The sequence below is a fragment of the Carassius auratus genome, chromosome 27 (genome assembly GCF_003368295.1).
Source record: "Carassius auratus strain Wakin chromosome 27, ASM336829v1, whole genome shotgun sequence".
NCBI lineage: Eukaryota > Metazoa > Chordata > Actinopteri > Cypriniformes > Cyprinidae > Carassius > Carassius auratus.
In genome coordinates, this window is record NC_039269.1 from 21,447,030 (window position 1) to 21,473,935 (window position 26,906).

General features: G+C 40.9%; 1 protein-coding gene across 3 annotated transcripts; it reads right to left on the reverse strand.

Annotated features, from left to right (window-relative positions):
- Positions 1-2,930: 2,930 nt before the first annotated feature.
- LOC113045872 (xin actin-binding repeat-containing protein 1-like) lies at positions 2,931-26,781 on the reverse strand. Of its 3 annotated transcripts, XM_026206584.1 has the most exons (9): positions 26,624-26,776; positions 25,499-25,602; positions 25,361-25,415; positions 24,941-25,273; positions 24,013-24,100; positions 11,301-11,455; positions 10,987-11,043; positions 5,735-10,198; positions 5,165-5,289 (listed from the first exon to the last, which is right to left on the reverse strand). In XM_026206584.1, exons 2-9 carry the CDS (start codon positions 25,600-25,602, stop codon positions 5,287-5,289), a joined length of 5,259 nt encoding a protein of 1,752 aa, XP_026062369.1. In that variant the 5' UTR covers positions 26,624-26,776; the 3' UTR covers positions 5,165-5,286. The 3 variants fall into 3 exon arrangements, with proteins under 3 accessions (XP_026062367.1, XP_026062368.1, XP_026062369.1); XM_026206582.1 differs by having other exon boundaries at positions 2,931-10,198; positions 26,624-26,781; XM_026206583.1 differs by lacking the exons at positions 24,013-24,100; positions 24,941-25,273; positions 25,361-25,415; positions 25,499-25,602; positions 26,624-26,776 and adding an exon at positions 15,812-16,183 and having other exon boundaries at positions 2,931-10,198.
- Positions 26,782-26,906: the final 125 nt, after the last annotated feature.

Consider the following 26,906-nt stretch of genomic DNA (forward strand, 5'->3'; position numbering starts at 1 on the left):
AGTTGACCATCTGTTATTCCCTCAAAAGGGTTTTGACTAGGAGTCTCACTGTTGGTCATAATATCAAAGAAATTATTAGTGGACGATTGATCAAAGACTGTGAGCATATCGTCACCTCCAAAGATATCCATTGTTTGGACTGGTGCATTGTTCATACCAAAGGGATCATCAGTCATTTCTAAGGAAACAACTGCTTCGTTTTTATTGACTTCAGTTAAGGTGTTTCCAAAACCATACAAGTTTGCCTCAATACTTGACTCTGATGAACTAAAAATATCAAGAGTCTTTTGATTCAAATTAACAGAAGGACCTGATGTCATATCTCCAATTTCTCCCTGAGTGTTTTCTCCAAATGGGTCTTCTTGAATAATGGAGCTCCCTAGATCTACTGATGGAGTTTCCAAATCCATAATGTCTGTCAATGTGTCACTGTGTGTATAATCAAGTGTATCTGAACCTGAAAAAGCAATGGCATCTGTGTTAGGGCCCGCAACTTGAGATGTAAATGCATCAGACGAATCAAGAAAACCAGTTGTATCTTCATTCTGAGGCAAAGAGGAACTGAGGCTCTCCTCAAGACCTGAATGTTTTGAAGAGTCAAGAGAGGTCAGATCTACATGAATGTGTTCTTGTGAAGGAATAAGAGCCTCATTTCTTTCCATCTCCCCAAAACCAACAGAAGTGGGCTTGTGCTGTTCAATTGACTCGAGGTTTATTGATGGTACAGTCTCGTCAGCAGAGCTTCCATCATGCAATAGGATGGGATTTTCAAGGCTCTCGATTAGATTTGGTTCTTCTGCAGCATCACTTAGTTGGTTTTGTGTTGGGTTTATGGGCTCTTGAGATGCGTTTTGACAGGTGGGCTCAGACGATGGGGGAAATAGGGAAACATTTTCTTGTATCAATGTAGTGTCATCTACAGTGACTCCAGTTTTCTCTGGCTCCTTTTCACATGTAGTTTCAGGTTTGATTTCTGGTGTTTTCTTTATTTCTAAATCTATTTCAGAGGATGAAAAGAGTCTGCCCAGTACATTTCTAGGTTTGACATCGGATCTTTTGCTTTCCATTTTTGTCTCACTTTTGTTCTCTTTCCTACTTGGACCAGATGTGAAGAGTTTGGAAAGAGGGCTTTTACCTTTAGACCAAGAACCTTTATTCCCTTTATCCATGGCCTTTTTGTCAGCAACCTTTGTGTTGCTTTTATTATCAGATTTTGGAGGCATATCCAACAACTCAGGGACTTTAGATTCAACCGTAATAATATCTGTGGGTTGTTGATTTTTGGAGGTTACAGCTTTGGCATTACTTTCAATGACCACCTCTTTTTTCGTCTCATCAACCTGCTCCAAATCACATGATTCACTACCTGGTTTAAATGTTTCTTTACCACATGCTGGGATGTCATTTATCTGCAGTTCATCAAGATTCAGGATGGTTTCCATCTCACTCATATTTTCCTCATTTGCTTTTGTTATTTCACTTTCCTGTTTTCCTACAGTCGGGAGAAAAGGATCCTGCCTTTGTCCATCTAAAGCTTTGGGATATCCAACAGAATCATGGCTGTATGGATGGTGCATTTTGTCTATTAAACCGTCCACAGGTGATTCCTCTATTTCTATTCCTGATTCAAAGGTTGTCATATCTGCTGTTATTACTCTACCATTAACAGCTGCAGGTTCAACAAAAGCATCAGTAGAGCTTTCAACTTCTTCACTGGTTATCTCTGTGTTGGTTTCCTTGTCTATATTTAAATCTGAAACAAACCGGACAGACTTTTTAATTTTCGTTGGGCTATCTGCTTTCCCATCTTCAGCCAAATTGTCTCCTCTCACAGAATCTGTACTTGAGGTAACAGAATTGAAGTTTCTGCTTGTCACTTTCCCACCTGTTAAAACTTTGCTTTGTGTTCCAGCTCTATCTGCAGTCTTCTGCAATGATTTTGTATCTCTTGGATGATTTGTATAAACATCCTCTGAATGTGGTGCACTTTTTATCGTGGAGGGAGAGGCGTATGTGTTTATCTTCTCATAAACCTGAGGTGATAGCTGAACAGATTTGTCCATTTCATCCAGCCCAGAATGAAACCTTTTCTTTTCAAGAGCATTTCTGGAGCTTCGTGCAGCAGAAGGCTTGTGATTTGACCAGTCTGTTGTACTTCTTGAGGCTGAGGAAGTATTTTGTGATACAGGGCTGTGTCGGGTCCCCCTGCTTTCTGGTGGCCAGCTTATTTTAAGCTTGTTCGTGTTGTCGGGACATTTCAATTGATCATCTTTGTTTCTTTGCTGTCGAGATGATGGTGCTCTAGGGTCATCTACAGTTGCATCAACACATGTAAGCTCTGTTTTACGTGCTGAGCTGAATTTGTTAGTAGGTTTAGGTTCCTCTGTTTTAACGAGCCAGCGGTCTTTGTGTTGTCTATGGCCAAAACCCTCATCATAGTTGCCCTTTTTCTTAAACAACTGATGGTAATGTGATGGGCAGTAGAACTCTCCATAAAGAGCAGAGTAATTGTAAATGCTGTAATGAACAACAGTACACAAGTGAAGATTCAAGTATATGCTTTAAAACAGAAAATTTCCCAGGGAATTAAGTGTTGTCGTACTTGATTTGTGATTAGAGGAAATCATTTGATTCAATATTTTGATTAGCAAATGTAATTGTCATTAAGAATCACAGATTTCATAATGTTCTAGGATTACACACAAATATTTTTCGAACTGATTTGCCTTCTAATGTATAGGAAAATGATTTTGGAATTTCAAAATGGATTATCGGGATATCCTTGTCTCACCTTAGCTTTTTATTACAGTGTTTGCAGCAGAAACAGTAACTATGTAGGATTAGTTTATCTGCCATCATTTTCTCCATTGGATAAACTGGCATCAGGCATGCAGAGCACATCTCTTTAGCAGGTGACAGGAACTATGACAACAATATAGACATGGAATATGAGTTTATGCATGATGTTCACAGCATAAAGAACCTCCTATGAAAAAAAGGTCAAAATTGTCATAGTATGGTTTTTTTAATAGAAATAATTTAAAAATTAAACAAATACTGCTTTGTAAGTATTTTATTTTAGATAATTTTAATATACAGCATTTGAAACAAGTATTTAAGAATTGCAACAGTACAAAAAAACCTTGCTCTTAAAGCATTACAGTAAAACTCTTTATTGTACACGCATATAAAATGAGGACCAATAAAACTAATACATACGCATCTTAAATAGAAATATAGCGCTAACATTCAGCAAAAAAAAAATTCCCACAAAACAAAATGGGCAGACAGGTTAATGTTTTTCTGTGTTGGGATGACTGAAAGTAACAAACACTTTTCTGTCTTTGCTTTTAGACAAAGAATTTGAGGAGAAGGTTTGGCCTGAATGTTGTGAAACAGGTGAAGCCATTTCTTCATATCTCCCTGGATTTGTAATTTTATCATATGAGGCAGATAATTCACCCTCAGACTGCCTGGTAACAAAGGTAGATCTTTTGGAAGAGAAGTAAGTGTTCCCAAAGCAGTCTATCTCTTCGTATTTCTCACTGACAGTTTTAGTGCCAATGATTCCACTTGCAACCTCAGGAATGCGCTGTACTTCAAGAATGCTGACTTTCCTCTTAGGACTTGGAGGGGTGCAAACATGGCTGGCTGAGCTTTTCTCAGGGGAGGACTGTCTAAAGATGCTACTTGCATCAGGTTGATCAGCTGCTTTCAGGTTATCTGAGTGAGGCTGTAGGGATGCAGGTGACTCAGCAGGTTTTCTTGCAGCAGAATGAATGGAAATGAATGAAGGCGAGCAGGGGACATTTGAGCATGGTTTGCTCATTTGATGTACATGTGGTACCTCTTTGGGCAGACACCTGTTATCAGTACTCTGTACCTGTTTAGATTGCACAGGTTTTGCTTTGCTGGATACAATGCTAATTTTCCTAATGTTTTTAGTATTTGGCGAGACATTACTCGCATTTAAGGATTCACTAAACAGGCCTGACAACCCAGCAATGTCTGCCTCAGACTTTAAATTTGAAACCGAGTACAAAGCTTTTTTTATCACCTCCTCAATTTCCAGGAGTTTAGCTAATGTCTGTTCTTTCAAACTGATGATATCCATGCTTGCTTTCTCTAGGTCCTCAAATGCAGACTCAACAGAGGATATGCTCTCAACATCATCTCTTAAGCCCTCTGTCTCTGTGCCAGCTCTTGGACAATGTCTGCGTTTCATGTTTTTTACGGGCTTGCTAATCCAAGCAGGCACATTCTCAAACAAAGTCGTTAGAGATTTGACATCCACCTCACAAGTCTCCCCCTCTATTTCTTGAACTTTTGACAAAATGATCTTCAGCTCTTCTCGTCTCATAAGGTTTTCGAAGATCTCCATGGCTGCTTTGACGTTGCCCCTCATGATCTCATCTTTGTGGACGGAGAGTCTCTGGCGGCGCTCATCTTCTGTCTCTCTCCTAGCTTTCTTTTCTCTTAAAACAACTTGGTTCTGAGAAGGAACGTCACACATTTCAGGTGTGTCTCTGCTGGTGGAGTGTAACTCTGCTTTATTTGTGTTCTCTTTGGAAGTTTTAGCCTGTTCCTGGATGGTTTCTTTTTGCACAACTTTAATTTTCTTTGGGAAAACCGAGGTTGTTGTCTTTTCTCCAAAATTCTGAAGTGCAACCTTAAAACCTTTGTTTAATTCGCCATCATCCTTTGAATAACTCTGCATACACATCCTGATCTCCTCTGCAGCATTTATCCTCTGAATCACATTTTTCTCCATTCCTTCTCTATTACAAGCAAAGGATTCATCATCAAGAGAGACTGTTTTACTGACTGATGGAGTGTCTGTATGTTGCATGTGGGAATTTTGAACCCATTGCTCAGTATACTGCATCTTTTGAAAATCCGTAGGATCGGTCAAGTTTGTCCTTTGAACTGGTTCAGGAATGTTGCATGGTTTTTCTTTAATTTGGTTTAAAGTTTCGTTTCTATGCAAAGAAGTTTTGCTGGGAGCAACTTTGGGGGGGATTGCAGGAGTATGTTGCTTATTACTAAGATGCTCAGGTGAGCTTGGACAAATATGTGGGGTTTCTGTAATATGATTGGAGCTGGTGGTGATGTGTAATGGCTTTGGTGGAATAATTGGCTTTTGATCTTTAACCTGATTACCAATTTTTAAATGCATGGGTGGTAAATGTTTGTCTCTTCCTGAAAAAGGTTTCGAGAGCTTTGAACAGTCCGCGTCGGAGCTAACAGATTCTGAATTCAGATGCTCAGTCAGATGCTCACTTCCGGTCACTGAAACCGAAGAAGACAATTTAGTGTCAGATGAAGGCAAATTTACAAAACTCTGCTTGCATTCTACAGTCCCTGAGTCGTCTGTCATTCTGCTTGGTGTGTAAGACTGTCCTGATTGTCTGAATAACATTGCTGCCTTGAAATCTCCTTTAGAAATATTAATACTAGACTTCTCAAGAGACTGGAGTGTCTCTTGCATATTACCTCTAACAACTTCCTCCCTGACTACACTTCTCTGCTCTGTCGCAGCACTTCGTAATGAATGGATTGCAGCCTTCACATCACCTTTAACGATATCTGGCACTAACTCTAAAACCTGAGCACTGTTATCTATCGCTCTTGAGTCATCATCTGTACTAACTTGTATTATATTTTCTCGCCCTCCCACTTCATTCTGACAGCAAACTGCTTCGTTGGATCCCTGATCCTTTTCTATGTCACTAACCTTTCGAAATGTTGTAGTAATCCGCTGGTTACTGAAGGAGGATGTTGTAGACTGCTCCACTGTTGTGTTGATTTGGCACTGAGACGATTCATTTATATTATATAGCTTTCCAGGAGTGACAGTTTCTCGCTCTACTCTCATGCTTTGGTTCTTTGCCCTCTCCAGGGATCTTTTGGCAGCCTTAACATCCCCTGAAATGATTTCCTCCTTAATTAATTTCCTTTTGTTTTCTTCTGAGCACAGTTCTTCTGCCTCTATATTCAAATCGTAAATAGTGCCTGGTTCGATGACTTCACGCTCCACATGCATGCTTTGTTGTTTTGCCCGCTCCAAGGATTCAAGGGTCGCCTTAATGTCTCCAGAAACGATTTCCTCCTTCTGGACCATGACTGGCTGTTTGATTGCGTCATCAAGTTGCTGCTTGGCCGACAAAATATCACCTCTGACGATCTCCTCCTTTGGCACGCAGTTTCCAACGTCCAGGTCTATGCAGAACTCTGAGAAAACCTTTTTGACATTCTTCACATCTCCTGGTACAACATCCAAGACTGTTCTTTCAATTTGATCCCTTTGTTGATTTAGGTTTCGCTTCGCTTCCTTGACATCACCTTGAATAATTTCAATTTTATCTCCACAAGAGTCTGACAGTTCCTCCTCAGAGAGTTCTTGCTGTAGACTCTTAAGGTCGCCCTTTTCAATGCAGCTTCGATACAAATCAACATTGCCCCTCTCGTTTTGTTCCAGTCTGCAAGACGGTTTGGTTTGCTGGTTGTGGGCAGTGGCTAGGAGGTTGCCAATGGTGGATTTGACATCTCCTCGTGCAATGTCTTGCGACTCAGTCACGTTGCTTTGACAGTGGAGGGAATACACTGTCATCTCCGGCTGCCCACCTTCGGATTCTTGCATCACCAAGCCTGTCTTGATTGTTTTATGTTGGACGAGCAAGTTCTCAATTATTTTAACTGCTTCTTGGGCCTTACACTCTGCCTCAGGGTTATCTGTGAATCCGAATGGGATTTCAAGCACTGTGCTGTGCATCTTGCCTTGTTCGTCCTCTTTAAGTAGAACAACTTTAGGTTTCAGGTTCGGTTTAAACAGTAACTGCAGCATTATGTTCCTGATGTTACCTTCAACAACTTCCTCTTTTTGAACTTTAGGCCCCTCGTTTTTAACAATCTGATATTTTGCCATGTTTACATACATATAATCATTTGCCTGGATGATGATTCCACTTGAATGAATGAATGCATTATGGCAAAGGCGGAAGAGTATGTCTGTCACACTCTCTACAGTGATTTTGTCCAGCGGCGTGGTCTCGAATAACCAGGTTGTGCTTTTGACGTCTGCCTTGGGAATTTCTTCCTTTGATGAAGCAAGCTCTTCAATAGATTCATCTGTCTTTATTTTATCTAAGGCCTGTGATTCGAATAACCAAGTGCAGCGTTTAACATCTCCCTTTGTGTTATCCTCTCGATGTACAGTTGTCAAGATGGCGTTCCGATCTGGCTCACCTTTTATAGTATGAATAGGTTGATTCTCAAACAGCCAGGTTGAGGTACGTACATCACCTTGTTGAACATCTGTAACACTCACCATTCGCACACACTTCTTTTGACCCGCTTGCTTAGTCTCAAAAAGTTGCTTGCTTTGTTTCACACTTTTCCCATTGCCTACTTCTTCAACAACCCTCACCGAGGGCCCTTCTTGAGCTTTGAAAGAGTCAAGGGGCTGAGTCTCAAACTTCCAACGTGCTGATTTCACATCTCCCTTGTGCACATCCTCTTGTGTAACTGCACGGAGGACATAGATTTCTTTGTCTGCTTGGATGGTATCCAGTGGCTTGGTTTCGAACATCCACCTTGCACCCCTGACATCTCCTCTCATCACTTCTTCTTTCTTTACCGTGGTAACTTCATGAAACTGTCCGTCCTTGTCTCTTATTGCATATAATGGCTGAGTTTCAAAAAGCATAGTGCTGGACTTCACATTACCACTACTACTTGTGGGCTTCTCAACACTCATTGGCTGGTGCTCAAGCAGTTTGTCTTTATCCTGGATTTTGTCTAGAGAGAAAGTTTCAAAAATAAATTTCTTGCTTCCGACATCACCAACCTCAACATCACTGACACTTTGAGTTATTCCATCCTCCTTCTCATTAATGTTACTGATAGGCTGATTCTCAAACAGCCAAGTGAATCTGTGGACCGAACCTGACTGAATTTTGTTTTTCTGCTCCTTAGAGTCTTTGACACATTCACTTCCTATTTCATGAAGTAACTTGGATTCAAAGATTTCCTTGACACGTGAGACATCTCCAGACTGGATATCCACCTGACTGACATATCTTACAGTTTGGCCAGAATCAGTTTGCTTTTTTGTTATTCTGTCCAAACTTTCTGTTTCAAACAGGTGCTTCACTGTCTTTACATTCATATCACTTTTAATGTCTTCCTGCACACTACTGCATAATTTCAAACTGAAGTCCTTCTTGTCTTTATTGTTATCCAGTGGCTGTGTTTCAAAAAACCAAGTGTGGGACTTCACATCAGCTTTTGGCACTGCTTCTACATCCTGGTTCCTTTCTGATTTCTCATACAAAATGTCCATTGGTTGTGTCTCAAACAACCATTTGCACGTCTTCACGTTACCCTTTTGAAATTCTTCCTGCGTTACTACTGAATCTGCTTCGTTCTTTCTAATCACATTGATGCAATCCAAAGGTTGTGTTTCAAACATCCATTTAGCTGTCCTCACATCACCTGCCGTGTCCTCTTGCCTTGTAATGCCCTTGATGAGCTCTACTTTTCCACTGCCTTCTTCAAATTGGTCTAAGGATTTTGTCTCAAACATCCATTTGTAATTCTGTACGTTCCCTTTGATGGATTCTTCTCTACTGACAGTCGTGACCTTGTGGAAATTTCCAGCGCAGTCTTTAATTGCATACAGTGGCGTGGTTTCAAATAGTAAACGGTTGCCTTTGACATCCCCAGCTGTAATTTCGGCGATATGACTTTGTGCTTTCTCTGAGATGTTACTAAGAGGTAATGTTTCAAAAAGGTTCTTGAAAGTCTTCACATCTCCTTTCTCAACATCTTGAACTTTGTTTCCACTGTCAATTGTAGTTTTCCCAATACTGCATTTCTCAAACTGCAGCCTTTTGCCTTCAACTTCCCCTTTTTCGTCACTTGATACCACAACTTTTTTAAGCTGTCCCACTTCATAGCTGTCTTTCAGAGTATCCATGGGCTGAGTTTCAAAAAGCCATAGTGTGGATCCTACATTTCCTCCAACAATTGCCTCCTTCTCTGAAATTTCACCAACAGACTCTCCTTTAAGAGATGACAGGGGTTGGTTTTCAAAAAGTTTTAGTTTGTTATGAACATCTGCTTCCCCAGTGATGTCCTCCACTGTTCCTTTGAACTTTTGTTCTTCCACGGCACCTTCATGAATTGCATCAAGTGGCTGGGTCTCAAACATCCATTTTTTCTCATCAACACCACCTTTCTGGGCTTCCTCAAGTGAGATCCCTCTAATGATTTTCACACCAGCTCCTTTATTAATGTGGTCCAAGGGTTGAGTTTCAAAAAGCCAACGCGCGGTTTTAAATTCACTGCTTTGGATTTCCTCTCTACAGATTGATTTGATTTCATGGATTTGACCACTGCTATCCCTAATTGCGCAACAGGGATCTGCTTGAAAGAGTTTGACGGTTTTCTCCACATCTCCTTTATTCTCCTGGAGTTCTGATTTGAGTGTTAAAAAGTGCTGGTCTTCAACAGAGCAGCAGCGGCCTAAAGCTTCCAGTGGTTTGGATTCAAACAGGAGGCGTGTACCTCTCACATCTCCCTTCTGAACGGGTTCCTTCAGTACGACCTCCACGATTTCCTCATTCTCCATCTTTGTCTTACTGATTGAATCTAGGGGCTGTGTCTCAAACAACCAGGTGGACGTGCGAACATCTCCTTTTACTACACCTTGCCTCTCTCCTCCTGATGTGTGTTGACCATCAAACACTGAATGCTCAAACAAAGAGGATTTGCCCCTCACATCCCCACCTTGAAGATTTTCCTCATTGAGAAGTTTTTTAGTTTCATGTGGGTCTCCAATATTGTCAAGAGTCCAGTTCTCAAATATCCAGCGCATGGACTGGACTTCTCCCTGATATGCTGTGTCTCCTGCTTGGGGGTTTATTGCATCTATTAGTTCATCATCTACATCATCAAGATTCATCTTTAATTCAGGATGAATGTGTTTAAAAAGACGCTTCAGTTCACTTTTCTGTCGATGCTGATAGAACTCGGAGAAGGTTTCTTTTGGAGGTGGTATGGGGAGAAAGATCTGGCTTTGATCCTTTTGAAGTGATTCCAGAACTTGAGGTCTTGGTAAAGGAGGTGGAGGAGGAGGAAAATCATCATCTCCACTGGAGACATCTGTCACTTTTATCTGTTTGGCTTTTTCTGCCATCTTGGATGCAAAGAAGAAGTATGAAGTCTCAAGTTACTCAACACAATGAATTAAATTGTCATTATGTTAAACTCTTAATTAAGACTCTGTTCGAATAAAAATGTTAGTATTATTAAGCTTAAACACCATACTTTACCTTGTTTTTGAGTTTAGCTGGAACAGCTGATTTAGTTCACTGCACACACATTCATGTGAGGTTTGACTTCATTTATGATGGTTTTCAGCCTTGTTAGTAGGAAATTCATGTTCCACAACAAATACAGTTTCATTTCCAAACATTTTTGAAAACAAAAAAAGTTTGAACGAATAGGAACAAGAATATGATCCACAGCGACCACAACAAAACGGCAGCTATAATGGCAACTAAATGCAGGAATATCATAAAATGCATTAAGCTACAAAGACTACAAACTCAAAAGATTTTCATGCTGTGCCTTTTAGATATGTTTGCCTTTTTACCCATTAAGAAGTCTACTTTCACTGTATCACAAATTCTGTCATTAACAAGGCTACATTTTTACAACATCACTGTTACCATGGCTTTGATTTTGATTTAATTATAATGGTAACATATCCTGCCTGTGTGGAAATATTGTAATAAAGCATTGCTAAATGAATTCTTGTTACGCACACACACACACACATATACACCAAGACATTCACAGTGTAATTTCCATTATATTTGTTTCTAAATAATTAACACAGCACCTATTAGAATTAGTCATTAGTCACACAGCAGGCTTACATGATGATCAAGACTTAAAGTCAGCTAGAACTGTTGGTCATACCTTGCTCTGTTGTTTCTTCTTTCCGCTTGAAATTGTGTGCTCCTGGAACGTACTGCCCTGAAAAAGAAGCATGTTTAATTATTCCTGCTCATTTTACATAGAAGACACTCATTACTTAATTGGCATAAAGCAGTTTTAACAACACATCACTTTAGTGACTGAGGAAAATACTTCCTAACAAGAGACATGTACTATAAAAAGAGCATGTACCAGACTTCACAGCAATGCATGCATGTGTGTGATTCAGTCTGAGCACTTGACCTCATAGATGCCTGTGTGTTGTGAGCGATATGACAGATGCAGTGAGCACTCACTTGCTGTTCGATATATCCTGAGGAGTCTGCAGCTGCTACCTTTGACAGGTAAAGGGCAGATCTGTCTTTCACGCTCGGGATAGGAGAGGATGTGTACTTGGGTTTGTGGTCTTGATAGGAGGCAGATTTTCTGTCTTTCTTGAAATGTTTGTTATCTAATTTACAGAAAAAAAACAAATATTGTTTTAAAACTACAGTCAGAAATTATTTATAAACTAAAAATCATGACTCCTATTGCGTATGCAACTTTATTAGTGGTATCTATATAATTGAAAAGTTAAATGTACATATAAGGAACAGCTTGAGGACCAATATGCAACTTATTAGATCAACTGGCAACATGATTGGGTGTAAAAAGAGCTTCTCAGAGTGGCAGTGTCTCTCAGAAGTCAAGATGGGCAGAGGATCACCAATTCCCCCAATGCTGCGGTGAAAAATATCAGAATGGAGTTTCTCAGAGAAAAATTGCAAAGAGTTTGAATTGATCATCATCTACAGTGCATATAATATCATCCAAAGATTCAGAGAATCTGGAACAATCTCTGTGTGCAAGGGTCAAGGCTGGAAAACTGTACTGGATGCCCATGATCTTCGGGCCCTTAGACGTCACTGCATCACATACAGGAATGCTACTGTAATGGAAATCACAACATGGGCTCAGGGATACTTTCAGAAAACATTGACGGTGAACACAATCCACCGTGCCATTCGTAGTTGCTGGCTAAATCTCTATAGGTTAAAAAAGAAGCCAGATCTAAACATGATCCAGAAGTGCAGGTGTTTTCTCTGGGCCAAGGCTCATTTAAAATGGACTGTGGCCAAGTGGAAAACTGTTTTGTGGTCAGATGAATCAAAATGTGATGTTTTTTTTGGAAAACTGGAATGCCATGTCATCCGGACTAAAGAGCACAAGGGCAACCCAAGTTGTTATCAGCACTCAGTTCAGAAGTTTGCATCTCTGATGGTATGAGGTTGTATGATTGCATGTGGCATGGGCAGCTTACGCATCTGGAAAGACACCATCAATGGTGAAAGGTATATCCAAGTTCTAGACCAACATATGCTCCCATCCAGACGTCGTCTCTTTCAGGGAAGACCTTGCATTTTCCAACATGACAACGCCAGACAACATACTGCATCAATTACAACATCATGGCTGCATAGAAGAAGGATCCGGGTACTGAAATGGCCTGCCTACAGTCCAGATCTTTCACCCATAGAAAATATTTGGCGCATCATAAAGAGGAAGATACAACAAAGAAGACCTAAGACAGTTGAGCAACTAGAAGCCTGTATTAGACAAGAATGGGACAACATTCCTCTTCCTAAACTTGAGCAACTTGTCTCAGTCCCCAGACGTTTGCAGACTGTTATAAAATGAAGAGGGGATGCCACACAGTGGTGAACATGGCCTTGTCCAAACTATTTTGAGATGTGTTGATACCATGAAATTTAAAATCAACTTATTTTTCCCTTGAAATGTTACATTTTCTCAGCTTAAACATTTGATACGTCATCTATGTTGTATTCTGAATAAAATATTGAAATTTGAAACTTCCACATCATTGCATTCTGTTTTTATTTGTAATTTGTAAAGTGTCCAAACTCTTTTGGAATTGGGTTTGTATATCATTAATTATTATGACATGTGTTCCTGTAGCTCAACTGGTAGAGCACTGCGCTAGCAAGCAAGCGCAAGGTTGGGGGTTCGATTCCCCGGGAACACATGATATGTAAAAATTGATAGCCTGAATGCACTGTAAGTCGCTTTGGATAAAAGCGTCTGCTAAATGCATAAATTGAATTTAATGTAATTTAATGACATGTTTGTCATTGTTTTATTTGACTTGTTTTTGGATTAAGAATTTATGGATTTCCATAGTCGATTATGTTTTTTTTTTTGTATTACCTGGTGATTATTAGAACACAATTTAATTATTCATTAACTTGCATTGTCTATAAAAGATTGTTTTTAAATGTTGTGTGTGCATTAAAAAAAGCTCCTACATAAAGCTGTTTATAAAGGCTTTATGAAATGCAAACGTGACAGAAACTATCTGAAGCAGAAATGGTATCTATGCCATTGTATCTAAGCGGATTTTGTCATCGTTTTATGTTCATAAAAATAAATAAAAATCAAACCCAAGGCTTTTAAAACATTTTTGTGTTAGACAGTAAATCAGAAGTAGGCTAGAAATAAGACAAGTGTGAGCTGACCCAGTTCCTTGGCCATTAAGTGGCTCTGATAGTGGTGTATATATAGACTGAGGCTGGTGTTGGTATGCTTTATCTGTGTGCTATTATTATACTTCAAGGACCTTTGGAAACTATTTAGCGCCACGGATACAATAAGAATGTGTAATTGGAAAATATTTGGACTAGATTTTTATTTTATGTTTTACATTTGCTACAGTCAGTTGTCTGTATATCTTTCAGATATGCTATTACAATTTGATTGTATTTCTTAACATGACCATTGGAAAATGGCAAAAGAAACAAGAGTCATGTCAGCCCAATCCTGACCCTTTTTTAAGGTTTCACATTCTCAGAGGACAAAACACTCTTGGACAAATCTTCCCTGATTCATCCTTCTGAACTTAGCCCTTTTTTTGACCATGGGAAATGTACATTTTTGCTAACATCACTTAAGCATTTTCAGAGATTTATTATTTTATTTTTTGGATCGGCGTCCAGAAACAATACTGTGTGGTGGTAAAATAGCTATTATAATGATAATGGTTATTTAGCAGACACCAGAATTTTTTTCTTCTGGATTAGTGTGCTTGACGTGACCTGAAATTTCTGAATGCTGAATTAGAGTAGATCATTTGTGATTCCTGATGATGATGTAATTATGGTTTGGAGCAGCAGAAGAGCACATCAAATTATTGTAAAGCTGCTGTAAGCTTGATCAAAACAAAAGCTTTCCCTATGAGGCCAGGAGCGCTAGAGGCAGCACAGGTCTGTCAGCTGTATTCACGCATACCTCTGTTTTTCACACTGTAAGCTCTCATGGGACAAAAGAACAGGACCCATCACTGGCGCCACTCACGAGTCCGGGCTTAAAACGTTTGCATAGCTGGATGAGCACACAGAATAACAGGGCCACACAATACTGGGGTCTCGCTATAGTCTTTACTGTTTAGCAAAGAGAGATATCATCAAGCTGTCTACAAGCCTGAATATTGTGCTCTCTGGTTTGTTAAAAATCCATTCAGTCAAATTATTACCTTTAAGAAGCAGCAGCAACAAAACATTTAGCTTAAGGATTTAATGAAAACACTGCGTTTAAAGGTTATGTAAAATTTCATTTGATATTTGTGAGCTTGCATTTCCATTAAGCCTAATCTGATATAAAGGGTGTAATCAAGGAATTATAATGTATGGTTATGGACGAGATCAAAGGCCTCTGTTGAGTTAAACAGTGACCATCTCTCCCTGTTTACCTTTTTCATTTAAAATTGAATTTACATGAAATGATCTACACATGATGAAGTCAGCTCTCATTCACAGCTATCCAGAAGCAGGAATGGAGGACACAGCTATTAGCGTCCAAAAATGTGAGTGCTTTTGTGCTGCCGACAGCTGTCCAAATTATCGTGATATGCGCTTGGTATTTATTCACTTCAGCTGCCTTCCTTAGTTTCCTGTGAGCACTCTAAGGTCTTGTTGAAACCACAACAACTTAAAACCATGACTTAAAATAGGGCAGTATTGACAAAGGCATGTTTAACTTTATGATATTAACCACAATATTCAAAATGTCTGAGGTTGGTAAGATAAAAAAGAAAGAAAGAAAGAAATTAATACTTTTATTCAATAGGTATGCATTACTTTAACAAAAGTAAAGAGTCTTTTATTGTTACGAAATAAACATTGTTTTTACAGACTTCCCATTCATCACAGAATCCCGAAAAAAGGTTTTATGGTTTCCACAAAAATATGAACTGTTTTCAACATTGATGTTTCTTGAGCAAATCAGCATTTTAGAATAATTTCTGAAGGATCATGTGACACTAGAGACTGGAGTGATGACTGTTGAAAATATATTTTTTTGGATTTACATTTGAAAATATATTGAGATAGAAAGAGATGGTAATCATTTATAACAGTATTACTATTTTAAAAGTATTTTTGGTCAAAAATAAATGGAGTCTTGGTCAGCAAAATACTTTTATTTATTTTTTTATCTCACCGACTCCACAAACTTTTGAATGTTAATGTGTGTATATATTTGATACTTTAACATCCTGTTTTTAGAGCTCAGGTTAAATAAGTAACTGCCTTTATTTTTTTACTTGGGGTTAATTATTATACATTTTAGATGATTGTGTCATTACATCATTAGACATGCAGCCTGACATCAGTGGATCATTTGAAATTTGCATTTAAAACGACAACATGACTGTTCTGCTAGAATTAAGGAACAGTTCCCAAATCCAAATTTAAATGACAATATTTTAATTTATGTCATATTTAGTTTATATAATCTGGTGTATTACTGTACTCACAGAGTGAATGGCTGGTTCCTGATAGCAGGTCTTACTGCCTTTAAAGCCTCAGTCTTGTATATATTTCCGCAGGTGATGACTTGTGTGTCTCTGTGAGTGTTCGTCTGACTCTGAGGCTGTCTGTAGTGCTAGTCCTGTCTGACTCTGTGCTTTCTAACGGCTGACAGCTGATTTTTATCACTGCTCACTGTGGAGCAGGGATGAGGCCAGCCTGCTATTTTGGAAGCAGCATGGGCGGTCCTCCACACGCCTGAGTCAATCAGGGCTTCTGGAAGTGACTGGGGCACAGGGAACCCCCTTGAGCATAATTCCCACATTAGTCTAGATATCCTTCCTAATGCCAACAGATGTTTAAAAGGTACTGAAATTTTAATTTCAGTGGCTTTTTGACTGACTGTTCAGAAAGATTCTCATGTAACATTTCTATTTTTAACTGTTTATGAAAAAAATCCTAAAACTGGATACTACTAATAGGAATGTCATGCCAAGTGACGTTTGATGGTGTCGACAGAGCTTGCTAATACATCTCAAAATAGTAATAAGGCATTGAATAAAGCCATAAATGTACTTGCCTGAGGCGATAATGACATGGTTCTGTTTAATTAAGCTTTAACCTCTTAACTGTCACTCACATTTTTGGACATAGACTTGAAAGTGCGTGATCCAAATCTAAATTTGTATGATTCATGACTGAAAACATTTTGTAACATGATTTTGATGTACCATTTTTCATGGTGATGCAATGTTTAATTTTAAAATGGGTTTCAAAGGATGAATTTTCAGATTTTAAGTTTTCAAGTGATGTATAATTTCTGATGATTTCTAAAGCGTGATACAGAAAAAGGCAACAAAGAGGTGCACTCTTGCCATAAATTAATCTATTACTTTTCCTACATAATTTTTTAATAAAAAAGATTGGTAAAATATCTATTTTAGACATTTCCAACAATATATAGTTTGTCATGATTAGATTAGGATTTAATTGTAATATAGTGAATTAAACGTAGGGGGCCACTGACGGGACGGGTGACAGTTAACAGGTTTTAATATAGTCTCTTTTTGTTTTGGGGAATATTGTGGATAAGACTATAATATACAGAACTTGTATATTTTTAAAATATTGTATAAAGTGGTCCTGAAAACTGTTTGGACACTTAACAAACTTCATTTGTAAAAGAGTGACTGTTTTAAGTCAGTTCACACAGTTCATCACATTAACATTAATATGTTCTACATATATAAATATACTTAAAAAAAAAACTTTTTCTATTTTTGCAAAGTTGCAAATTTTATTTTTCTTTAAAATAAATTTGTATTAATTATAATTCAATTATATGACTAAAAAAATGCTTACATGACCAAAACTGTATATTTATATTAATTTTATAATTTTATAATATAATTTTATAATATTATTTATATTAATAATCTATTGTTCTGGGTTTCTTAAATCCAAAGACACATCTCTTCTACACACACTTTCTCTCTACTCTATTTCTATTCTATCTACTTGTTTTATTTTATTTATTAAACAACTTGACCCTCTAACACTAGCTCAGTGTATTTTATCTCTTTTCTATCTATATTTAATTCTTTTTTATTTATTATTATTAAAAAAAAAACTTCCTACATGTACTGCATTAGACTTACCAGGACTTTTCATTTGTTTTTAGTTTTTTTGTCATTGAATTTTGTTGTTTTAATTGCTTCTATTACCATCATTTTTAAGTTGCTTTGGATTAAAGCAACTGCTAAATTATTAAATGTAAATGTAATAAAATTACATTCTTACTTTGTTCAAGGGACAGTTCACCCAAAGAAATTCTGTCATCCACTGCCCAGAAATTGTTCTAAACTTGTATGACTTTCCGTCATATGTTGCACACAAAAGAAGATTTGAAGAAAGCAACCAGTTGACGGTAGCCATTGACTTTCTACAGTTTTTTTCCTCCATACTATGGAAGTCAGTGGCTACCGTTTGGTTACCAGCATTCCTCAAAACATCTTCCTTTGTGTTCAGCAGAATAATGAAACTCATACACGTCATACCTTTTTGGGTGAACTATTCGAATAAAAGTGGTTTAACTATGTCTAAAATACATTTATGACCACTATATAACAATAAAACACCATTGTAGGCACAGCGTTTCCCTATCATAGGTCACTTCGATGCTGCGGTGACGTCACCACGTATGGGAACACCTCTGGTGTGACGAATGTCTGAAGCCCTATACCATCCCGCCAATCCTATTGGCCAAATGGCGCATAGCACCACCCTGCGCATGCGCGCGCATGATATACCTGGGTGCAGCGCGCCATTTCGCTCAGATTTCATTCCTTCAGGAATAGCGAATCATCTGTGCCCTATCGTCTCGCGTTCTCCAGCGATCTCTTCGAGCAGTGTTAACTCCTCTTCGCGGACGCGATGAGCTTTCGAAAATGTAAGGAGCCATGTACCAGGTACATCACGGCGGGGGACACTCATGACAGGTGCGTAGTATGTCTTGGTTTACATCACGCACAGGCGGCGCTTAGCGGCCTTTCTTCCTGTCCCCATTGTGATGGCCTGCGGCTCAGAGTACTGCGCTCCAGGGTGGAAGTTTTCTCTAATGTCGCCCTCGAGTCTAACCCCCGTCAGGTCACCTCTGCGACTGCCGAGGCACCGCACGAGGCGAGGGCCTGGGGTGACACGTGCGACATGGATTTTGTGGACAGCGCAGCGCTGGAATATTCTCCACATCGCTCGCTCTCCCCTACCCTGCTGCAGAATAAAACTTATACTGAGCCCGTCGTCTTCTCTAATGAGGATTTACTTCCCACACCGGAGGCATGCACCGCCATCTCCTTCGGTTGTGGACGCTATGACGACGATGTTTTATCCACCGCGGCCTCGGGGTCTGAGGACTTCGCGACCGACACTAGCCCTCTTCCTCCTAGCGGACAGGAGAGGCGTGTTTCCCCCTCCTACAGTGAGCTGTTGGATGTGGTTTCTCGTGCGGTGGGTAAATTGGGGCTAGACTGGGAGGTTGACAAGGCCGAGGCCCAACCTTCTTCCAAGCTGGACGACCGTTTTTTAACCAGTCGGACACCTACACAGCCCCGGAGGCCTTTGCCTTTTTTCCCGGACCTCCACCAGGAGGTTTCGAGGTCCTGGAAACAGCCTTTTTCGGCGCGGATTACTAACGCCGCGGCCGCGGATTTCGCCACCGTTTCTGATATGGCGAACCATGGCTATACTATGATGCCCCCGGTGGAAGAGACTCTCGCCGAACACCTTGCGCCTAGTTCGGCCGCGGCTTGGAAGTCTCGCCCCCTTCTTCCTTCGAAGGCGTGTCGAGTCACGTCTAGTTTGGTGGGTAAATCCTACATGGCGGCTGGTCAGGCGGCTGCGTCGCTCCACTCTATGGCGGTCCTTCAGGCCTACCAGGCGGAGTTATTGAAGGAATTGGATGAAGGTGAGGGCATCACACCGGAGGCAGTTAAAGAACTGCGTAGAGCTACGGATTTGGCGCTACGCGCTACCAAACATACCGCTCGTGCAGTGGGCCGTACTATGGCCGGTTTGATTTCGGTTGAGCGCCACCTCTGGCTTAATCTCACCGATATTAAGGAGAAGGATAAATCTTTCCTTATGGATGCCCCTGTCTCCAGGGATGGATTGTTCGGTGAGGCTGTCACGTCAGTAGTGGAGAAGTTCAGGGCAGCGAAACAGCAATCAGCCGCTTTCCGCCAGCTGATTCCCCGCAGACCCAGGGAGGTCGAACGCCGGCAAGCGCCCGCGCGTTCTCGCTCAACCTCCTCTCACCGCCAGCGAGCAGCCTCTCGAGAGGAACCTACACCCATGGCGCCTCCTCGTAAGGACTGGGGCCCTAGGGTTTTTCCTCCGGCGCACCAGCGTCAACGTAAGCGTTTGAACTTGACCTCGACGGCTAAAGCCTCTCGTTCTCGGGTGCCGAATAGCAGCTCCTGATCTTTTTGCTGCTTGCCAGGGACTGTGCCCTCCGCTAGAGAGCGCTGTCGGACCGCTTTCGCGCATCCCACACTCTCATTGCAGTCCCCATGCTCAAACATTGATTGTCTCGCCGCTAACAGCGCCTCGAGCAACATTGGATCGAGCTGTAATGACAGACGCTCCCTCAGACACTCTGCGCAATCCTGCTTTCGGAGTTCGAGGGACGACTCAAGGACCCTACACAAACGGCCCGTTTATGACGGCTCACACAGCCGCCGCTTTTTCGCTAGCGGCAGAGCCCGATGTTCCATCTGTTGGCCTAATTCCTGCCGTGGACACGTTTCAGGATTATACTCAACGGAACGCAACGACTCCGGCGCATACGCTTCCCCGGTGCACGAACACCACGGGTTTTTCGTGTCCGGTCGTTTTAACGCGTATGACGGCGTTGCTGGGAGCGGAAGCTTTGAAACCGTTAATATTGTTTCGGGCCGCGTGGGAACGCTTGCCCGGCATTCCTCAATGGGTGTTATGCACGGTTTGTCACGGATACACCATTCAGTTTCGGAAAGGCCCGCCTCCTTTCCGCGGAATTCTTCCCACTACGGTGAAGTCTACGGAAATGGCGGTGCTGCGACAAGAAATGTCAGCTCTGCTGAGCAAAGGGGCTATAGAAGAAGTACACCCCTCTCAGATGGAGACAGGTTTTTACAGCCGTTATTTCGTGGTACCGAAAAAAGACGGCGGGTTACGACCCATTCTGGATTTACGCCGTCTGAATCTTGCACTCAGACCGAGCAAATTCAAGATGTTGACGGTGAAAAATATTCTGTCTCAGATCCGACCAAGCGATTGGTTTATTACGATCGATCTGAAGGATGCGTATTTCCATATTCAGATCGTCAAGAGACACAGGAAGTTCCTCAGATTCGCTTTAGAGGGCAAAGCGTATCAGTACCGCGTTCTTCCCTTTGGCTTGGCTTTAGCGCCCCGTACGTTCTCAAAGTGCATGGACGCAGCTCTGGCCCCGTTGCGGCTCCAGGGCGTTCGTGTGTTGAACTATTTGGACGATTGGCTGGTGATAGCGCAATCGCGGACTCAAGCACACTCTCACCGAGATCTTGTGCTGAATCATTTAAACAGCCTGGGCTTACGAACAAATTTCAAGAAGAGTGTTTTAACTCCCTCTCAACGGATAATTTTTCTTGGAATAGATCTGGACTCTCGCGCGATGACAGCGAAGCTTTCTCTCCCGCGCGCTCAGTCGATTGCGTCATGCGTGCGGCACTTCAAAGCGGGTCGCACGGTGACGGTGAGATTGTGCCTCAGGCTCTTGGGTCTAATGGCAGCAGCATCCCCCGTGATTCGTCTGGGATTGCTTCAAATGCGCCCTTTTCAGTGGTGGACGAAAAGGCGGAATATTTCACCCCGTTGTCTCCCGCATCGCACGATTTCGGTGACACGGCGGTGTGTGATGTCGCTGAAAATTTGGATGTCAACCGAATTTCTCCTGTCAGGAGTTCGATTGGGAATTTATGCTTTCCGAGAGACTGTCACGACGGACGCGTCTTTGACTGGTTGGGGAGCTGTGTGTCGAGGGCGACCAGCCCACGGAGTGTGGACAGCGGCTCAGCGCGGCTGGCATATAAACAGACTGGAATTACTGGCAGTTTTTCTGGCTCTCCAGTATTTCTCGGATCTGCTGATCGGCCGTCATGTGCTACTCAGATCAGACAACACAGCGGTTGTGTCTTATCTGAACCATCAAGGAGGATTGCGCTCTCGCCCCCTGTGCAGGCTGGCGAGGCGTGTTCTTCTGTGGTCTCGGGACAAGTTTCTCTCGATCCGGGCCATTCATGTCCCCGGGCGATTGAATTTCGGAGCGGATCTGCTATCCAGACAGGCTCTGGAACAGGGAGAATGGCGATTACACCCCCAGACGGTGGATCTTTTATGGCGGATATTCGGCAAAGCGAAAGTGGATTTATTCGCATCGAGCATGACTACGCATTGCCCGCTATGGTTTTCCCTACGCTCCCCATCGCCCCTGGGCGTGGATGCGTTAGCTCACAGCTGGCCCAAGACCAGTCTGTATGCTTTTCCTCCGATTCGTTTGATCCCAGCGGTATTATGCAGATTACGCCGGGACAGAGTGGAACAGCTGCTGCTGGTGGCTCCGCGATGGCACACGCAGCCGTGGTTTGCGGATCTGATCAGTCTGCTAGCGGGCTCTCCGTGGGAGATTCCCATCAGACAGGATTTATTATCACAAGCACAGGGGCTGATTTGGCACCCGAGGCCAGATCTGTGGAAACTGTGGGCGTGGCCACTGAGCGGAGTGCGTTAGTATGTCCCGGTCTTTCTGCTGAAACTACTGAGACTATATTGAGTTCTAGAGCAGCTTCTACGAGACGCTTATATGCTTTCAAGTGGAGACTGTTTACAGCCTGGTGTGGTAATCATAATGTGGATCCAGTTTACTGCCCAGTGGCTTCAGTGCTGGAGTTCCTCCAGGAGCGTTTCTCGGATGGCGTTACACCAGCCACTTTAAAGGTTTACGTGGCAGCCATTTCAGCTTACCACGAATGCATAGGCGGTGCCTCTGTGGGGCGTCATCCATTAGTTTCTCGTTTCATACAGGGTGCGCGACGGCTGAGGCCTTTCCGCCCTGTGCGAGTTCCTTCATGGGATTTATCCATTGTGTTGTTAGGTTTATCAGGGCATCCGTTTGAGCCCTTGGAGACCGTATCGGATAAAATCCTGACATTGAAGACACTTCTTCTCATGGCTTTATCCTCCCTCAAGAGAGTTGGGGATTTACAGGCTCTTTCTGTTTCACCCTCATGCATGGAATTTGCACCAGGCTCTGTGAAGGTGCTGCTGCGGCCCAGGCCTAACTATGTTCCTAAGGTCGCATCTAACCCTTTTCGCTTTCAGCAAGTGGTTCTGGAAGCTTTTTCGCCTGCCGAGGCCGGGTCAGGAGATCTAAGTCTTTGCCCTGTGAGAGCTTTAAAGACTTATGTGGATCGCACAGCTCCTTGGCGTGGTTCTGACCAGCTGTTTGTCTGCTTTGGACATAAAAGTAAGGGCCATGCAGTTACAAAACAGCGCATGTCCCATTGGCTGGTGGAGGCGATTTCTTTGGCCTATGAGGCGCGCGGACTCGCTTCACCCTTAGGGGTTAAGGCTCATTCCACTCGAGCTGTAGCTTCTTCTCAAGCTTTTCTCAGTGGCTCTTCTATGGATGATATCTGTGCTGCGGCAGGATGGTCCTCACCGAGCACTTTTATCAAATCCTACAGTCTGGATGTGAGGATGGCCCCTGGCTCCCGGGTTCTCTCCGCTTGAGCAGTTGCTTCCTCGGATCTCAGTTATCAGGTACGTCAGGCGTTTTGGTATATCGTTCCCATACGTGGTGACGTCACCGCAGCATCGAAGTGACCTATGATAGGGAACATCTCGGTTACGTATGTAACCTTGGTTCCCTGAATAGGGAACGAGATGCTGCGGTTCTGGCCGTTCCGTACCTTGATAACTCTTCATCTTCAGTCATGAAATCTGAGCGAAATGGCGCGCTGCACCCAGGTATATCATGCGCGCGCATGCGCAGGGTGGTGCTATGCGCCATTTGGCCAATAGGATTGGCGGGATGGTATAGGGCTTCAGACATTCGTCACACCAGAGGTGTTCCCATACGTGGTGACGTCACCGCAGCATCTCGTTCCCTATTCAGGGAACCAAGGTTACATACGTAACCGAGATGTTTTTTCTTCTTCAAGTAAAGACACTGAATCAGCCCAGTCCAAAGTGTTACTCAAGTGTTAGGAATGTAAGGTCTGTGGCATAACTGTCACTGTATACAGTATTTTATGTCTCCTGAATGCACTGTGCACATACTTACGTGTCCTCACATTCAGTCCTGCTCTCGGCCCTCATTGAAAACCTGTGAAATACGACTCACTCTTTGCAGACAGGATTTTGTCTGTGACGTTAAATCGAAACTATTCTGTTAGGATTATTTGAGGAATATTTTTAACACAGACAGCTGGCATCGCATGCTTGTGTAGGAAGACTTTAGATGCCAAGGTTTTGTCTCACATAGTGCATAAAGTTCACATGACCTTTGACCTCACGGTTACTGCCTGCATCACAGCTGAGCCTAGAAGAAATAACTGGCAAATATATTCTCCCTCATTTACACTAGTTGTACAAATAATTAGGTGTATTTATAATGTGTTAATCAACTTACCATTCGGTCCAGTGGAGGATCGGGTGACACATCCAGGAACCCCACTGATTGTCCTTCTTCTCATTGGCTCATTGAAGGTTTTTTCTTTCTATCAAGGGAATCAAAAATATGTTTTATTATATATTATAATATTATATAAAAAATATAAAATGTATTAAGTTATTTTCATATTTATTATAATAATAGTAATATAATTACTTATTGTTTTATCCTATTTTAGACAGGTTAGGACAGGTTAACAATAGATTTTTAATATAAAATAAACAGTGTTATTATTAAGGCTATGTTGATTTATTTTTTATTTTATTTTATTTTTTGTTATTATTAAAAACATGTGAATTCATATTGAACTGAATCCAAACCCTGTTTGACTTCTTATGACAGAGTATAAATAATAATAGTTATTTATGATAATAAAAATAATATTACTAAAAATAATAAAAAAATAATATTAGAAGATTAGCATATTTTGTATCTCTATTTTAAAGTGTGTCAGCTCCTATTGAATAGACTCTGAAACAGTTAAGTATTGTTTATATACTAATTGAATTAGCTTTTCTTTTTATATGTTAATCTTCATTTTGTAAAAATGTGTACACTATTTTTTTAATGTGCTTTTACTTTATTATTATATAGTTCAGTTTAAATTTTTATTTCCAGTTAATTTCAGTGCTTCAACTTAAACATTAGTTTCCTTTTTTTTAATAGTTTCAATTTACATCAATCCTTTTCATTTTATTTCAGATTTATGTCAATTAACAAAAATGTTTTGAATAGATTTAGTTTTAGTTTTAACTAACCCTGGGCTGAACACATAATTTAGCGATGAAATTAGGAAAAAAGCATACATATTGCTTTCTTAAGTCAAGATCGTCCATGTTTTAAAAACAAAGACAGGAATAAAACATGACGTGACTGTTACACACACCTGATGAGCCTTGTCCTTTTTGGCGCTGGTGACAGTAGTGGCACCAGAATAGACTTTCTCCCACCCCGTCGGTGCCTCCCTCCACTGTGAGGTACTGGGACTCATTGGGCTGCTTTTGGTCTGTGGTGTGACGTTGAGCCGAGGGCTGCTTGCATACTTCTTTGACTCAGACAAGACCCTCTGAGCTTTAGGGCCCACCAGGTCTGGCTGGGGCAGCATGTCCATTGAAATACTTCTGGACAAAGTGTTATTTGTCCCACTGAGGGATTCGTATCTCCTCCAGAGATTTTCAACTTTATTCTCTTCATGGTTTGATCTTCTCAGGCCGGATGACTGTGGGATACAGAGATCTATGTATGCCGCAATTGATTGAGAGTATTGCTATTCCACTTATTATACAATCAATCAAAGAGATTTAACCTTGGAATATGCCTCTTCTCTGTCAATATCTGTGAGATCCACACAGCTCTCATACCTAACAAAACAACCAGTTTAGGAAATAAACTCCAAGGAACAGGTGGAATATTGTACATAGAACATGGTAGTCTGCATATTTACCTTTCAACAAGCTGAGAAACAGGTGTCCTTCTGTCCCAAAACCATGAACTATGACCTCCAGAGAGGCTCTTAAGAGATTGGCTTCTTCTCAAGGTTAAGCTCATCTTAGTGGAGAAAATAAATCAGTAAGGAAATCAAACACAAAACAGTTATTTGAACTTTGAATTTACATTTTTTATGCTACGGGGGCCGTTGAATGCTTGAATCTGATTGGTTGAAGAATGTGTGAGCAGTTATTTTCAGCGAAAGCCATGGCTAAAGTAGTTCCAGGCAGGTCTTGACTGCATTATATGTCCATATTGTTAAGCCAAACGATTTCAGTATTTCAAAGGTCTTTATAACCCATAACAGCAAAAGAACCAAAACCCACAACGACACTGACCAAGCATTTAATATAGCATTAATTTCTAATAATACAACGACACATCTTCGATTTTTTCTTTACTTAAATGTAAATGTATATAAACAATAATTTTCAATTATTTGTTTGTATTTTCTTTTCAAAAAAACAATTGTTAAACACCGTAGGTTACAGGATGAAGACAAATAAAAAGATCATACTCTTATTATTTTTACATTTATTTCCTAATTTAATTCAAACAGCTGTGGTAGATAAATATAACAATAAACACAAAAAAGGAAAATATTTTAAAATATATAAATAGATCTTGAAATTAATTGTTAATCCAGTTTAACACCGCACCAGTAAACCAGTGTGTAAATGACTTTGGTCACATGATCCACCTTCTTGTCAGCCCTTCTCTCATCTGACTCAGTTAATGTTTATCATTCATATGCTTCGTTACATTACACATTGAAAGCTTTGCTGTATTGTGCAGTTTTAACAAAATACGCACAAATAGCAAAACAAGTTCAGATTTTAAAAAAAATCATGTACACAGGAATAAAATTAAAGTGAATAGAAGAAATATTCTAAAACATCAATCAGAATCAAAACACTATACAGTTACTGCAGTTCATTTAATATGACTAAATGTTCATTAGACTAAATTTGGGTAATTTGCCTATTTATGAGCCTAAATATGACTTTAAGTACCTCCCCCCTAAAAAAAAAAACCGAACTGACAAAATATTCCAACAATAGATCTTTAGCTAGAGAGTTACCTTGAGTGATCAGTCTTGCGCTCCTCATTTCCTTCTGTTTCGCTCTGCAGTGTGAACTGGAGCATCACTCACAAGACACTCCTGTCACACAGGACAAAGTCCCTCATTTACAGCCTGACCTCTGGTGTCCGGAAAACTCACTTATTTCTCACCAAATCTGACATGAAGGTAAAATAAAGGCATAAAATGGAACTTGTATACATTGCGTTTACAGTACTGATAATTATGTTTACTAATAAGTAGAGCATTAAAAGAAAAATGGTTATAATCTGATGACAGCTTC